The 14,544-nt window shown below is 38.1% G+C and overlaps 2 protein-coding genes across 2 annotated transcripts in view; both read left to right on the top strand.

The window, feature by feature from the left end:
• Positions 1-13,772, top strand: part of DDI2 (DNA damage inducible 1 homolog 2) — a 50,329-nt gene extending 36,557 nt beyond the window's left edge. The window contains exons 8-10 of the mRNA XM_023582708.3: positions 560-749; positions 3,046-3,108; positions 5,537-13,772. Coding sequence (XP_023438476.1) covers positions 560-749; positions 3,046-3,062 — 207 coding nt within the window. The 3' untranslated portion in view covers positions 3,063-3,108; positions 5,537-13,772. The remainder of the gene's footprint in view (positions 1-559; positions 750-3,045; positions 3,109-5,536) is intronic.
• On the top strand, positions 5,569-13,772 carry RSC1A1 (regulator of solute carriers 1). Its single transcript, XM_058304345.2, has one exon. It carries the CDS (start codon positions 5,569-5,571, stop codon positions 7,420-7,422), a length of 1,854 nt encoding a protein of 617 aa, XP_058160328.1. The 3' UTR covers positions 7,423-13,772.
• Positions 13,773-14,544: the final 772 nt, after the last annotated feature.

The raw sequence follows: 14,544 nt of genomic DNA, 5'->3' as shown, positions 1-14,544 counted from the left end.
ATTATAAAATACACAGAAAAGGAGGATTGCATAAATATGAAATACGTTTTTTAGAGAATGCTTTGCATGTTTACCACTTTTGAGACCACTGGTATAGACTTTAAATATTAAGTTAGACTTTACATGATAAGTGGAAGTAACAAAAGGTAAAACTGTATAGATGGTATGGTCTCAATATTATAAGAAAAAATCATGTTTCTTAAAAGTAGGGCTACTGATTATGTTTGGCATTTTTCCAAATTTTGTACAATGAATATAATATATTTATGATCAGAAATGAACAGATGTGGTAAAGACAAATGTAAACTATATCCTATAAAATTTATTCTGCTATAAATTTGAATATTAAAAAAATTATGTTAACTGACAATATCATGTAGGTTAATATCTTAATACTTTTAGCTAAAGTTTTTTTGGTTTTTTTGGGTTTTTTTTTTCCCCACGCTTCTCTTTCCCTGTCAGTGTTGCTCTGTGTGAATGGTGTTATAAATTCAGGATCATAATGTTTTTGTATAGCATTTTATCTGCTATCATCATTCTTTGGTTTCTTCCATCTAAGTGTTCCATTGACCTCAAGAAAAATGTTCTTGTGATCGGCACCACGGGCTCACAGACCACCTTCCTCCCTGAGGGAGAGCTGCCAGAGTGTGCCAGGTTGGCATATGGGGCTGGGCGAGAAGAGATGCGGCCAGAGGAGATCGCAGACCAAGAATTAGCAGAAGCCCTTCAAAAATCTGTAGAGGATGCAGGTATTTGGAATGGCTGAGCTCTTGCATAAAATCTTGTTATTGGTGGGTAAGCCAGGGAAATGTACACTTCAAAAGGGGGTAGGGACCTTTCCAGTTAGTCATCAGTCTCGGCCAGTAGTTGATATGTTCATTGTTTGTCCTCTTACCTCCTCCTCCCATCTCTTACTGCATTAAAGAAAAACCCCATGTTTAAACAGATCGAGAAACAATAATCCATCGTTGTGGGCAAAACAGATTAGGAGTTAATTTACTTAGGCACATTTTGGTAGGCTTCCTAACAGTCATTTTTTTTTTTTTTTTTAAAGAAAGTTATATAACAGTAAGCACACAACTTCTTTTTGAGTTCAGCAATATTTCTTTGAAAATTCCGATTCTGAAGGATAGCTGCCATAAAAGACAAGAATCAAAAATAAGAAGGAAGCATAACTGAACATTACTCGGAATTATGTGGTTTTGCTATTAATGAGATCACAGTGTGTGTCATTGGGCCATTTTACAAGTGTATAAATATTGAAATCAAGCTACGTATACTTTTTTCTAAGTCTTGACTGTTACGGTCTGCGTAAATCTAAAGACTAAGCCAAGTTTTCTGGATAAAATGGAGCAGTACAGTTTTGCAGAAATTCCACCTCCATGGATAACTTTCCACCCCATCTGTTAGAGAATAGCGACTCTAGGGTGCATTTTCTAGAAGCTGAAAATAATTCAGTTTTAAGTTTGGGTTATTTTAAAGTCTTGAGCTGGAATTACTCATCAGTATGACTAATATCGCACATTACTTTTTCTGGTAAAATAAAATGTATTAGAGTTACAGGTTCAGAGAATTGCTTTCTCCTAAAGACAAAGGAGATAAGGCCTTTAGAAATAAGCAGCCACATTTTTTTTGCCTATGTTTATTACTGGATAATATCTGTTGTTGAGGCTCTTAAGAAGGCATGGACAGCTTTTGGAGCTTTGTAAGCTGGCCTTGTTCAGAATCTACTCCAACTTTTGGCTCAGTTTAATATACCAAGTACAGTTTTGCTTGTAACTTAAGTAATTGGTAGGAAGGGGAGAATTTTGAACCAGACAGGGAAAACTTAATAGTTCTAAGCTTCCCTGTAAGGAGTGCTTGAGTAAGTTTGACATTACTATTTACAAGTTTTGCTTTTTTTTTTTTGATTATTTTGTCATCTTAGTCATAATACTCTAATAATAAAGTGTGGATGTATTCCCATTTGGGAAAATTTCTCATTTTCCCCCCAAAGTGTTGGTGCTCTTATTTGAGAAATACTAGCTGATGATAGTAATATTTTCTAAAAGTTATCTTCTTTGGGTAATTACCTTCTTTTAATAAAAAGTTTAGGAGATTAAATTAGATACCAAAGATTGTTCAGGCTCAGTGAAACAGTGTATCAGTTTTAAAAGATTAAAAGGAAATGTCTTGGAGAGTGCGTGTAGCTCAGTGGTTTGAGCACCTGCTTCCCATTTATGAGGTCCCAGGTTCATTCCTTGCTACCTCCCTTAAGGAAAAAAAAGGTAATGGCTTTTTACCCATGTGACCTTTTGTTATTGTTATGGCTTGTGTTAATTTTTGTAATATATAGATAGTGAAGTAATTCTGCAGTAACTGTCCTCTTTGTTCGGGACATTGACTTCCCAGTATCATCAAAATCTTAATGGGGGACCTAGTAGGTGAAAGTATTTTCCTGAAAGCTGTTTCTTTGGTGGCTACTTTAAACCAAAGAGTCTTTATCTTTTCTATCAGTTGAAAAATAAATCAGAATAGGAGCTGTATCTGAAATGTTTTCTAAAAACTGATTAAAAGATAAAGGAGGTTTTTTAAAAAGAAAGATGAAGATAAGCCGGGATAAAATTTAATCAGGTTTGGTTTGTTTTCTTAAAAATAAATCTGAACTGAGAAAGAAATTTGGAAAATGACTGCTACATGTGCTCACTCACCTTTACTCCATAAGATTTTCATATTACATAATTCTGTCTGAAAGGTCTACTGAGGCCCTTTTTTTCACCTGTCTTCATGTTTGCCCATGAATCCTCTGTGTGTAGGTGTGTAAAATTAATTTCTTTCCAAGTTCTTTTGAAATCTGTTGACGTTGACACACTGCTTTATGTACTGAGAGAGATTTGAAGCCAACAACAAATCTTTTGAATGTCCAAACTACCGAAACATTCCTCAACTTCGATTCTGTCAGTTGCTGATTTTAAAGATGGCAAAGGAATGGAGACGATAACCCTGCATGCTGTGTAGTTTGCATTGTTAACCCAAGTTTGCTTGTCTGTTTCCTAATTCAAACAGAACGTCAGAAGCCATGATGCATGTAGTGTGTGTGTACTGCAGCTGGAGTGGGCCCCAGACCAGGTATTTATAGACACCACGTTAAGCCTTCCATCAAGTCATCATCTGTGGTCGGAAAGTCTCTGTACATGCAGCAGTTTGGGGATTTAGCTTCCGTCACTCACCATTTCACCTTGTTTAATCTGGTTATAACTAGCCTGTATATATGTTTGTATGTTGGTATACATACATGTGTAAATATCATATAATTTCCTTTTTAAAATTATATCAATTATTAGATCATTCCAAAGGAATTCCAGATCAAGAACATTGGCACTGTAGCGTTTTGTTGTTGGAGATAACTGTGCTGCTCTGGGTTTCCCAAGTGCCTTTCCTTTGAAAAACTGAAGTCCTTTTTTCACATTACTGCACATGACTACCTGGAGTTGAAGTTTTCTACCTGGGCAGAAATTTTCATTCTGTTAAAAGTCAAGGAGGACATTTAGACCATGTGACTTGTCCACGGTCACAGAATCAATGGCATAGGCAGAACTTAGTTTTATCCCAACAGCAGGAACTGGGACTTCGCTTTTCCATCTCTCCCTGGCCCAGCAGATTTTCCACGGGAGGCACTTTGGTTCTGTTTCCCTGCCGTGTAAATATGGTCAGTGTCATCCTGAGTATATTGGCTGATTTATTGAGAGGATGGATGAAAGGTAGTCTTTTAAATGGTTTTTGCAGGCTGGTTGTAATTAGATAAATTGCATTTAATTTCTTCCTTCTTTTTCTTTCTTTCCTTCTAAGGATGGGTTAAAAGCAGGCGTAGTTTAATTATTAATGTCCGTTATCCTCCTCCTTTCCTCCTATCATCCTGTAGTACTGACCCAGTCCTCCCCCACATTTAGGACTTAGGCCAGTGAAACAGACCAGCTCAGCTACAGGAGGACTGTTTGCTGCTTTCATAGTGAGCACAGAATCCACTGAGGCAGCATTCACTTTGACCTCACCTGGTTGCTTAAAACTGACATAAGAGTACCAGAGGCCATTAGCAGGCCCTACTCTGTTGCTAACGTGGCTATTCACTATGCTGCATTAGCTCAAAATTGAACCTCTTTGAGAATCAGCTTTAGGGATTGGTAAATAAAACTAATAACTTGAATGAATACGGTTTAGACTAGGATAAATGCTGTTTTTCTTATTTTTTCCTGAACTAAAAGTAAGGTAAAATGGTTTCGCAAGAAGTCAGTAACTTTCTAACTTAGTGCGTTATCTTCTCACGCTGGTTGGAGTGACTTGGAGCCTTTGACTCTTACTTGCATTGCTTGATGACTGTATAAGTCAAGATATGCTCCATGTTGGGCATTAACATTCAGCACAAAGCGTTTGCGTTGCCTCTGCTCTAATAGATTCTATTGGGAAATCATTTTTGCTACCAGCCTTTTGACTTTTAATTAAAGCTCTTAAAATAAGTGGGTAGAGAAAAATTTTTAACTGAATTGATGGAAGAATGGAAAGATGTAACTGATGTTTAATGACATCATTATTATGTTTACATTGAGCTAATGTTTAAGACTGCCGTCTTGTGTGAGTAGTGGTCAGTAAGTTGCAGTCGATCTAAATAGTCATTGCCTGTGAACTATCTCCTTCTGCAGCTCCCCACCTTCCCTTGTTTTTAAAGTGCTTAAATGTTATTCTTAGTATACTGTCTTAACGTGATAAAGTATCTGATAATCCTTTTAAAGTTGCATTATTTTAGTGGGAGTGATTGAATTTAATCTGTTTCATCTTTAGCTTTGCTTTTGTTCTCTAAGCCTGGTTTGAAGTGAATAGAAAGTTTCCAAGTCTAGAGGTCCCTGAGCATTACATTCTTTTATTACTTTATAATTCCTCCTCTGTCCAGGTATACCTGATTTTAGATTTCTCATTTATAACCTCAGTGTTCACATTTGAAACATGAAAAGTGCATTAGCATGAGACTCATTCTAGTACAGATTCTCAAAACTTATAATGTGCTTAAGAATCACCTGAGGAGTTTATTGAAAATGCAAATTAATGGGCTTATTCCAAGAATAGTGCCCCAGAATCTGCATGCTTATTAGCAAGCACCTTAGGTGATTTTAGAATAAGTGGTGGAGAGAACATACTTGGAGAAACATTATTTAGAGTTCTGAACCCACTGGGAAAAAAGACATATAAATGTCCTTCAGTTCTGACCATTAACCCAGCCAGTATGTGGATACCTATTAATGATTATACTTCAGTGATCATTTCAAATTAAAATATGAAGTGTTTTATTAAGAACATGCCTATCTCTTGTGCCGATGTTGTGATGTTGGATGGTCTACCACTATGAAGAATGGTTCTTAAATATTTTTTTCATATCTACGCATGTAAGACAAACTTGAGCTTAAGGACCTGATTTTATTCTATCCTGTTGAGATTTGTATCCTCTGCTAATTTAGTGGCCTTCCTTACCTGCTAATCTTTTCCTTTTCCCTTTTGTTCCATATAGAGAAAAGCAGTAAAGAAACTACCTCACTGGGAATGTCATCATTACCAACTTCAGATGGATTTAACCATCCAGCCCATCTTTCAGGACAAAGTCCTGAGATTGGTAATCCTACGAGTCTTGCTCACTCTCTCTCTGCTTCAGTCTGCCCTATCAAGCCCAATGACCCAGATAGCATTGAACTTAGAGCTGTCAAGGCTTTGAAGGCTTCAGCTGAATTCCAGGTAACCTCTGAAAAGAGAGAACATCATCCTCTACGGGATCTTTCTGATTGTGCTTCTTCAGCAGACAGTGCTCTAGCAGACCAGAGTCCAGCTTTGCCTTTGCAGAATTCATCAGAAGAAGCAGTTGTTGCAGGTGAATGTCCTGCTGGAAAAAACACGCAGGCCCCCAAATTTCATCTCCACACAAGATGGGAAGCTAGTTTATCCATCACAACTACTAGGGTGCATGAATCACAGATGTTTCCAGGTGAAAATGGTCAGCAACCAGAATATCAGAACCTGAGTCAAGTTAATGGCCTTCAACAGCACGAAGAACCAGGGAATGAACAGCATGAGGTTGTACAACAAAATGCTCCATGTGACCAAGAACATCTTTGTGACACAGGAGACCTTGAACTTCTTGGAGAAAGTCAACAGAACCAACAAAAAATTGTTGATTTGGAACCTGAGATGAAAGGAGACGGTCTACAGCAGAAAGTGGACCTTCCAAGTACAGAGAACAGTAATCTACCTTCAGGATGCTTTGGCTGCTCAAATTCAGAAACACTTATGGAAGTAGATATAGTTGAACAATCCCTGCTTGCTGTGCTTAATTCAGCAGGCAGTCAGATTGGCAACGCAAAGAACATTGGTGCAGCTCAACTCACTTCAGATAATCCCTTGATGGAAACAGAAACATCAAAATGTGACCCCTCATCTGAAATTTTAAGTAATTCCATTTCCACTCAGGATTTACAACTCCCAGAAAATAATGTTGAAATGTCTGGAGCAAATAAAAAATATAGCAATTGCTCCCCCCCATTAAGTCGCTGTGGCAGTTGTCAGCCCTCTGTGGAGTCATCAGAGGAATCTTGTTCATCTATAACAGCAGCCTTGAAAGAACTTCATGAACTTTTGGTCATTAGTAGTAAACCAGATTCAGAAAATAAATCTGAAGAAGTTCTCTGTCAATCAGAAACAGTGGCTGAGAGCCAGATAGGTTTTAAGGACCTTTCTGAAAGATGGATCCAAAATGAGCATCTTACAGCACCCCACACTGAACGGTGTCCACAAGTCTCCTTTCATCAGGCCATACATGTATCAGTGAAAACAGAAAAATCAGCAGGTACTTCAACTGGTGCTGGAATAGAAGATATAGAAAATAATCACTGTAGGGACCCAGGTGATGGTATGTCAACTGATAAAGATGTCCCCAAGTCTAGGGAATCAATAAATGAGAGCAGTTCTGTCACTGTAACCTCACCTAAAACATCTAATCAGCTATGCTGCACCTTAGGTGCAGAAATTTCACTCACATTTTTAGCAGGTCAGGAAGATGCATTCAGTCAGACTTCTGAGCAAACTAATTCCTTGCCATACAGTTTCATATTGGTTAAAGACTTAAGTCAGGGCATACAGAAGCCGATGACAGACAGACCTGTAACCAGAGAAAATGTCTGTCCTGAAGTAGCAAGGCTATTTCTTGAATTTGAACCACCTGTCAGCCATCCATCATCAAATTCCTCCATTCTTCCACCATTAATTTTTCCTGCTGCAGATATTGACCGGATTCTCCATGCTGGCTTTACTTTGCAGGAAGCTCTTGGGGCTTTGCATCGAGTTGGTGGAAATGCAGACCTTGCTCTTCTTGTTTTGTTAGCCAAGAACATTGTAGTTCCTACATAACCATAGAAAGGTGGGCTAGACCATACTCCATTCCCTAATTTAAAAATCTATAGACATACACGTGCATACACACACATGTATCCAGTGTATGTAGAAACTTGCAAGCAGAATGTTGAGCCAGATTTTTTTTTTAAGATTTTTTTTGGCCAAAGTAATTTATGATCTCCTGACTGATGGATTTGTCTATTCTACTTGTTAAAATTTGGGCCTTTTTAAATGTATTGGCAGTATGTGCATACAAAAGCTTTTTATTCTCATTAAGATGATGTATTCGGAATAAAACTGATGGTTTTGTGTATAGCATACCATTTTAGAATAAGAGTTGAATGCTTTGAAAAGCAGAAGCCACAAGAAGTCCTACCACCCATGCAGCTAAAAGCAGATCAACTTAACACTAGCTGTGTGTGCTGTAGGCAGGGTATGGCTTGTTGACTCAGTTGTCAAGTTACAAACATCTGACCACATAGTTTGCTGTTTGGAATTTTACTTAGTGCCCTGTGTGTTATGATTCATGGATTATAACAGGAAATTGAAGAATAATTGAATAATATCTCCTAGAGTGGTATGTTTTTTATTCGTGTGCTTAGAATTTGACATTTTAATGGAATGAATGGGTGGGTTTAAAACTTGGGCTACTTTGTGCATCACAGGCTGCTGCATGGATTGCCAAATATCATATTACACTGGGTGGGATGTTGTTGGGGAATTAACATTAGGGTGAAACATGGTGCTACCCAAATTGAAGAAGAAAACTACAATTCCGCTTGTAAATGTCTTGGTGATGTTTCAAAAACTGTTGAGTGAAAATGGCCTAAACACTGGAATTTGTTAGAGATTGGATTTGTTAGCCTCTCATTGATCACACCTCAACCCTTAGGACTAATGGTGAACTTAAAGTTCAACTAATGGGTTGATTGCCAGCAGTTTATTTCCTTCTAAACTCATCTGCTAGAAAGTTGAAATGCTCAGTTTTAAGCTGTGACCTGAGCTTAAATGTGTGATAACTCCTGGTCACCAGTTCATCTCAATGCTTAGAGGGATCAGTCTATTGGGTGAGTGTCCTTCACAGCAATGGAAAGAGTAAAGGCAGTTTCTCTCTCAAGTGACCTTGGTAGAGTTTTCCATCTCTTTCTCCAACTCTTTCAGGAGTTTCTTTTTTAAGCAAGATTCATCACATTGTGCTTACCATGTAGAGTCAGAGTGGGGCATAGTATGTAAATGTATTTATTGTGGCCTTTTATATGAGGACTAGCCCTTGGAAAGCATTGTCCTGTAGGCCCCGCTGTGCAATAATCCTGCTGGATGGGTTTTAGATAGTTCTTTCCCATAAAAGAAACTGTTCTATTAGAAGTCTGAAATCTTCTAATAGAAGTCTGAAATCTTTGTTTCATTGAAAAGAATTTAGAAAATGGTAATTCTTGATTCTAGATTATAGTTTGCAACATGTTTGAGACAGAAGCTTTGAAAGGATGATTTGTGAACTTTGTGTTAAATGATTTTACCTGAATTCTGACTCTCTGAAAGCTTGTTCTTGCCATCAGATTTCAAGTCATCAAGCACAATCATAATGGAAACTCATGTCTCAGGATTTTTGAAATTTTAATTTGCAGGCACTGAAAGACATTTCTACCCTATTCTAACTCCTTTCTTTTTGCTGTGTTGTTTATATGTGTCTTCTAAAACTTCAGTGATATGATGAAAATTAACACAGATTCATCATGATCCTTTCTAAAGTTAGGAAATTGTTGGCAAGAGTTGTAGTTTACTGTTTTCAAGAGGGCACTCAGAACAACAGGTTCACTGGATTGTCTTTAAAATGTTCTTTTAAACAATCATGTGTTGTAGACCCTTTTGCCTACCCTACACCAAAGATGTAAGATGCACTAGGAAACTGCTTGTAGGATTTCTGTCAGCTGACACCTAGAGCTGTGATTGTAGTTAAATAGTCCGTGCTATGATTGACATAAAATCTAGTAGCAATACAATGGGCCCTGTATTTGCTTTATGGTTTTGGGAAATTTTTCTAAACAGATCTTTGGGGTCATGGGATAGGGTGGTGTGGTATGGTGAGAACTCATCAATTACAAGAGACCTCCAGAAAGGCCTTCTGTGAGAGGATCAATCTTCACCATTTTGTTCGTGAGCAAAACAAACTTTGGGGGACTGCTCAGAGGCATGGCGACAGAATTTTAACAATATGAAGATTTTGCGAAACAGTCCCAGATGGATTAGACTATCAGTCTGGAGAAAGTTTTCATGACAGCTTTTTATGAATGCATAGTGTATTTATTTTTAGGAGAAAATTGAATAGGCCTATAGTTTTACACGTATTCTTTTTTTAAATACTTGGAATGAGCTTCACCCCTTTGCCGAATATCCATGTCCCTTTTTGTCATTTTTTTTTCAACATATAATTGCTTTTGATTTTTAAAATCTTAATGCCTATCCATCATTTGTATGAAAATAAAGCTGACATTGTTAGGATTTTGTATTATTTTTAAGTTTAGTTATAGAATGAACACAAAGGGGACTTAGGAACATGGCACTAATGAACCGTCATTGTTGTTTTATTCAATGTTTAAAACTTTAAGAACTCTAGAGTGCAAAAATTATAGTTTCCTAAGGAATAAGATCAAAGCATTGTGAACTCATCTGATTACCAACAGAACTGGAAATGGCCAGCAGTACCCACTGTTGGACAGCTTTACTGGACAGCCCCTTTTCTGTAATCAGTGATGGATAGCTCTGTGGTCAGAGTTTACCTCCAAGGGTAGTCTCTTTATTCACCAAAGAGAGGAGGGGATTTTACCTTATAACTTCCACAGTTTCCCTCAGGTTGGTTCCTGTGTATCAAGATGTGCATGGTAACCAGACAGCCACACCTAGGCTATATTTTGCCTATTGAAGCTGGTAAGAATTATTTCCAGTTGTACTTGTTTAGACCTCCAGACATCCAGACATCAGCGACTTCGTCCCATTTTGGACTTCAGCCACTAACATCAAGATAATTTGTTGCTTAGCAAAGGAAGCTGAGTAGATGGTGATTGGATGTTAAAACTGTTTCCTTGCTGCCTACACAGCATTTTAGAACTCCTGTCTTCATATGTACTAAAAGAAGACCCAGCCCTATGTGTTTCTTCCCAAAGGATTTCTATAGCACAAGAGGGTTACATAGAAATGGAAGGATATGTGAGATTTGTACTCCTGATTTTATTATAACCAGTTAAAATGGAATTTGCCTGTTCTTCCTTTTCCACAACTTTCTCTCTACTGAAAGCCATAAAAATTTAGTTGATTTAACTTTTCAGCTCGTGTGTGTGTATATATATATATACACACACATGTGTAATATCATGTACATATGGTGATTGACAAGTATCTTACAGTTAATTTTGCATAGATTAAAATTGAGCAATTTTTATATCTTCAGATATATTCTTCACTTACGGCAGCTTTTATCCCACTATTTATATAAAACCACCCTTGCAAATACCTGGCCAGGAGGGGTGCGTGAATTCTGGTATCTTTTTCCTGTTTGCCATTTGCAGTGAGAGTAAGCGGGAATAATTGAACTGCTTCATATTTCAGATTTCTCATCACTGGTAATGTGTCATAGGAGAGGATAACTGGATTATGCGTTCTGCCATTCTCTAGCACAAATACTCACCAAAAAGCCACATTTCTCCTTTGAATGTTGGTGTCTTAGTATAGTCTGGCTGAACTAGAAAGAAAGCATCATTAAGAATTTCCCTTTCTAGAAGGTGTTACCGTTCATGTTAGGAGTTCCATAAAACAATAGCAGCTTTTCTCTTAAGAGAAGCCGATTCCTCTTAGCAACAAAGTAAATGCAAAGCATGTCCCTGAGTAACTGGAAATGTAAAATCATGGCCTAAGTTTTATAAGTTAGTGATCCCTCAGGAAATGTTAACTAGGAGTTCATTGAATAAATTGAAGGACTTAGGGGTAAACCTTTGATGTACTTGATTTTTCTTTTGTGCCTTAGTTTGTACAGAGCCATTAAATTTTGCTGGGGGAATAAAACTGGGTGTACGGGGGAGGGAGGGCGGAAACGCCTGCCTGGGTGTGGTGGGCGTGCAGAGGGTCCTGAGGCTCACCTTGATGAGGTTGCTTCAGAATCCTGCACCAAATCATTAGGTTTCCAGAGAGAAGGAAGATAACCTGGATTTTTCTGTCATGCATGCCAAAAAATGGTTTATAGGTGTTTTTACTGTGTTCTGTGTTGCATTATCAGTGTTGTGATGGTTGAGGGAGCTCAAGAAAATGTTACATATTCCAACAGAAAACTGGCACTCATGAAAGCTATGCAATGTAAGTTTTTGAACAAAGAATGCATTGTTATTTCTTTGATTCACTCATCAAACATATTGAGTGCCTGTGTGTCAGGTACTGGTGACTAAAACATTTGATCGAAGTACTGCCCTTGTGAAGCTTTCAGTCTGGTAGGGAAACTTGAAACATTTTAGCTCCAAGGCAAGATCTGTTTTGGCCTGTTAGCATACTTTTATTTCAAAAGTCATACTAGAGTAATTTGGCTGAAATTCAAAGCATCAAACTGGGAAAACCAGGCTCAAAATGGAATCACAGAAACCAACAAAAACTAAAATGTTCTAATATTTGATAGAAATACTTTAAGGGATCAAAAATAAATTTATACTGCTGGAGAATAATTGGATAGGATGGGAGAAGTACAAGTAAGTGGCAGATGACCTTAAATACCCACCAGGGCTTCCTGCATGGAAAGAGGTCATGAGCGCTGTGGCCTCCCCACCCCCTCTTTGAAGACAGCCACTCTGGAATACAGATGATATGGGCTCACTGGTCTTAGCAGAGAATTTTGCAGGATGTGTTGTTTTTAAAGCAGCCACGTGCAAGACGGGAACAAGCGAATTTAGAACAGAAAAATTAGTAGTAGTACTTGACTGGATGGTGAGCAGAATTGTTTACAAGATTTCAAGGCTCTGCTAAATTTTTCTGCAAGATAGTTCCATCAAAGGGATATCCATTAACCTGTTACTTAAAGTGTCACAATATACATTGTAATCCTTGTATAGGTTGAATTTCTGCATCTTAAGTATTAGTGATTTCTGAGGTTTACAATTGGAAAATGTTCTCAAAGGTTTATCAGTTATGTATTGGTGACTGGTAATCTAGACTGCAAAAGGAGAGGGGATATAGCTGATAAGTTTTAGGGTATGATCTCATGGTACAAGATCTGCCAAGAGAAAATGGTTCAAGGGCGTAGGGGTCAGAGAACATTTATCTAAAAAGAGTTAAGCAAACTACAGAAGACGTGAGGTGGGCAGTGTAGAATGCAAAATCATTTTTTATGAAACTATATTTCTTTAAATATGTACTTTAAGAAGATTTTTATTAGCTGTTTTGCAGGGGGAGCATGCTAGGGTATTTTTCCCTGGAAAAATGCATCTCTGATAAATGATTTGTTTACAAGAGCTTATTTTACACAGAAACCAGATTGAATGCATCTGTGGTCTAAAGAAAGGTAGACCTGTATTAATTTCCTACCAGAGGCAGTCAGATCAGTTTGTTTTCAGATTCCTTCTGAGATTATCTAATGCTGACCAGATTTCTTTTACCTCCCCAAGGGCCCCACAGCTTTCTGAGCTTATGCCCACCATCCGAGACCTTCCCGTTGGAATCATAAGCTTTGTATTCTGTACTCCTCTGGTCATCCTTTCGAAATAGTCTGGTGGTAACACTCAGAGCAATTCAACATACTGATTGAATTTGCCATTTTCACTGTGCACCTATGATGAAAATTGATTTGCTTATTTTTATTCAAGATCTCTTCATGGCAAGTTGGGCTGTCTTTTGCACTCAAAAAAGGTTTGTTTACTAGTTTTATGGCCATATTTGGCAAATCGTAGCAAGTCTAGAAGCTCCTTTTGCCCTTGATTTTGTTCCTGCGATTGCTCATGTATGGCAAGATTTTTTTTTACTCTTCTTCAAGCTTTGAGACTACTGCATCTTACAAGATGAACTAGACTGATTGGCAAAATAGGCTTGCCAGGAACTCAGTCATTCCCATAATGCTTTGGTTTTGAGAGTTGGGAAAACTCTGAGAACTTAAGGGAACCAAACTCAGGAATCCCAAAGTTGGTTGCATTGTGCCATTGGTTAAGGGGCTGAACATAGGACCTTCCTGCAGCTGAGTGAACTAGATGCATTTGGGTTTGAGTTTTTGTCAAATACTGAAATGCAAGTCAGCCCTAAATAATCAACACTTTATTTTATTTTTTAATAGGAACTTTGAAGAAAAAGCAATGTGTAAAACATTTGATATTTAACACAATAAAGTTTTTATCATAAGACTTTCGTTTGATCAATTTCTTTTAAATTGAGGTGGTGACTGCTGAACTTTTGTCCTTGTCTCTACCTCCCTGCCCCGTTGAATAACTGACTTATGGCTAAGTGCCTGAATCTCAGAAGAAATGGGCATCTCAGTGCCATTAAAGTAACTTCTACTTAACTACTGCTAACATAAAAGCTATGCATTCTCTAGTTGCATAAGTGGTCAGTGCACAGTAATAAAAATAAACTAGCAATAGGAGATAGGAGTTACAGTTGTAGTCTCTAGAGCCAGACTGCTTGGGTTTAAATTTCAGCCTTGCCACTCAGAAGCTGTGGGTAAGTTGCCTACCCTTCCTGTGTCTCTGTTTCATTTGGAAAATGGGGACTATCATAGACTGGTTGTAGAGATTAAATGAGTCAATACACATGAAGTGCTCAGAACAGTGCCTGGCACATAGGAAGTGCCCGTTAGATGTTAGCTAGCATTACTCAGTGTATCTGCTTAAGGGACTCAAGAATGCTAAATGGGATTTCCAGAGATAGGTTAACTCATCTAACAGTCTGATGTGGGGGGAGGCTCTCCCCTTGCTGTCAGTCACTCAAGGACTGAGGCTACTGGCGCGCTGCGCTCTACAACGTGGGCCTTCTAAGGTCATCTTCTAATGTGTCATTAGCACATAGCTGGCATATCAGAGAAGGAGGTTGTCCATCGTTGGGGGGCGGGGGGCGGGTAACATACCAGGCCCAATGGTGCTGTGTATCATTTCACTGCCCACTTTCCAGTGGCTGGAA

This window comes from Dasypus novemcinctus, chromosome 9 (assembly GCF_030445035.2).
Source record: "Dasypus novemcinctus isolate mDasNov1 chromosome 9, mDasNov1.1.hap2, whole genome shotgun sequence".
Lineage (NCBI taxonomy): Eukaryota > Metazoa > Chordata > Mammalia > Cingulata > Dasypodidae > Dasypus > Dasypus novemcinctus.
The sequence above is the reverse complement of the archived record's forward strand: the minus strand, read 5'-3'. Positions and strand labels throughout refer to the sequence as shown.

What these genes read in the sequence shown, in the direction of transcription:
- RSC1A1 (XM_058304345.2), top strand. Translation starts at nt 5,569, where the DNA reads ATGTCATCATTACCAACTTCAGATGGATTTAACCATCCAGCCCATCTT.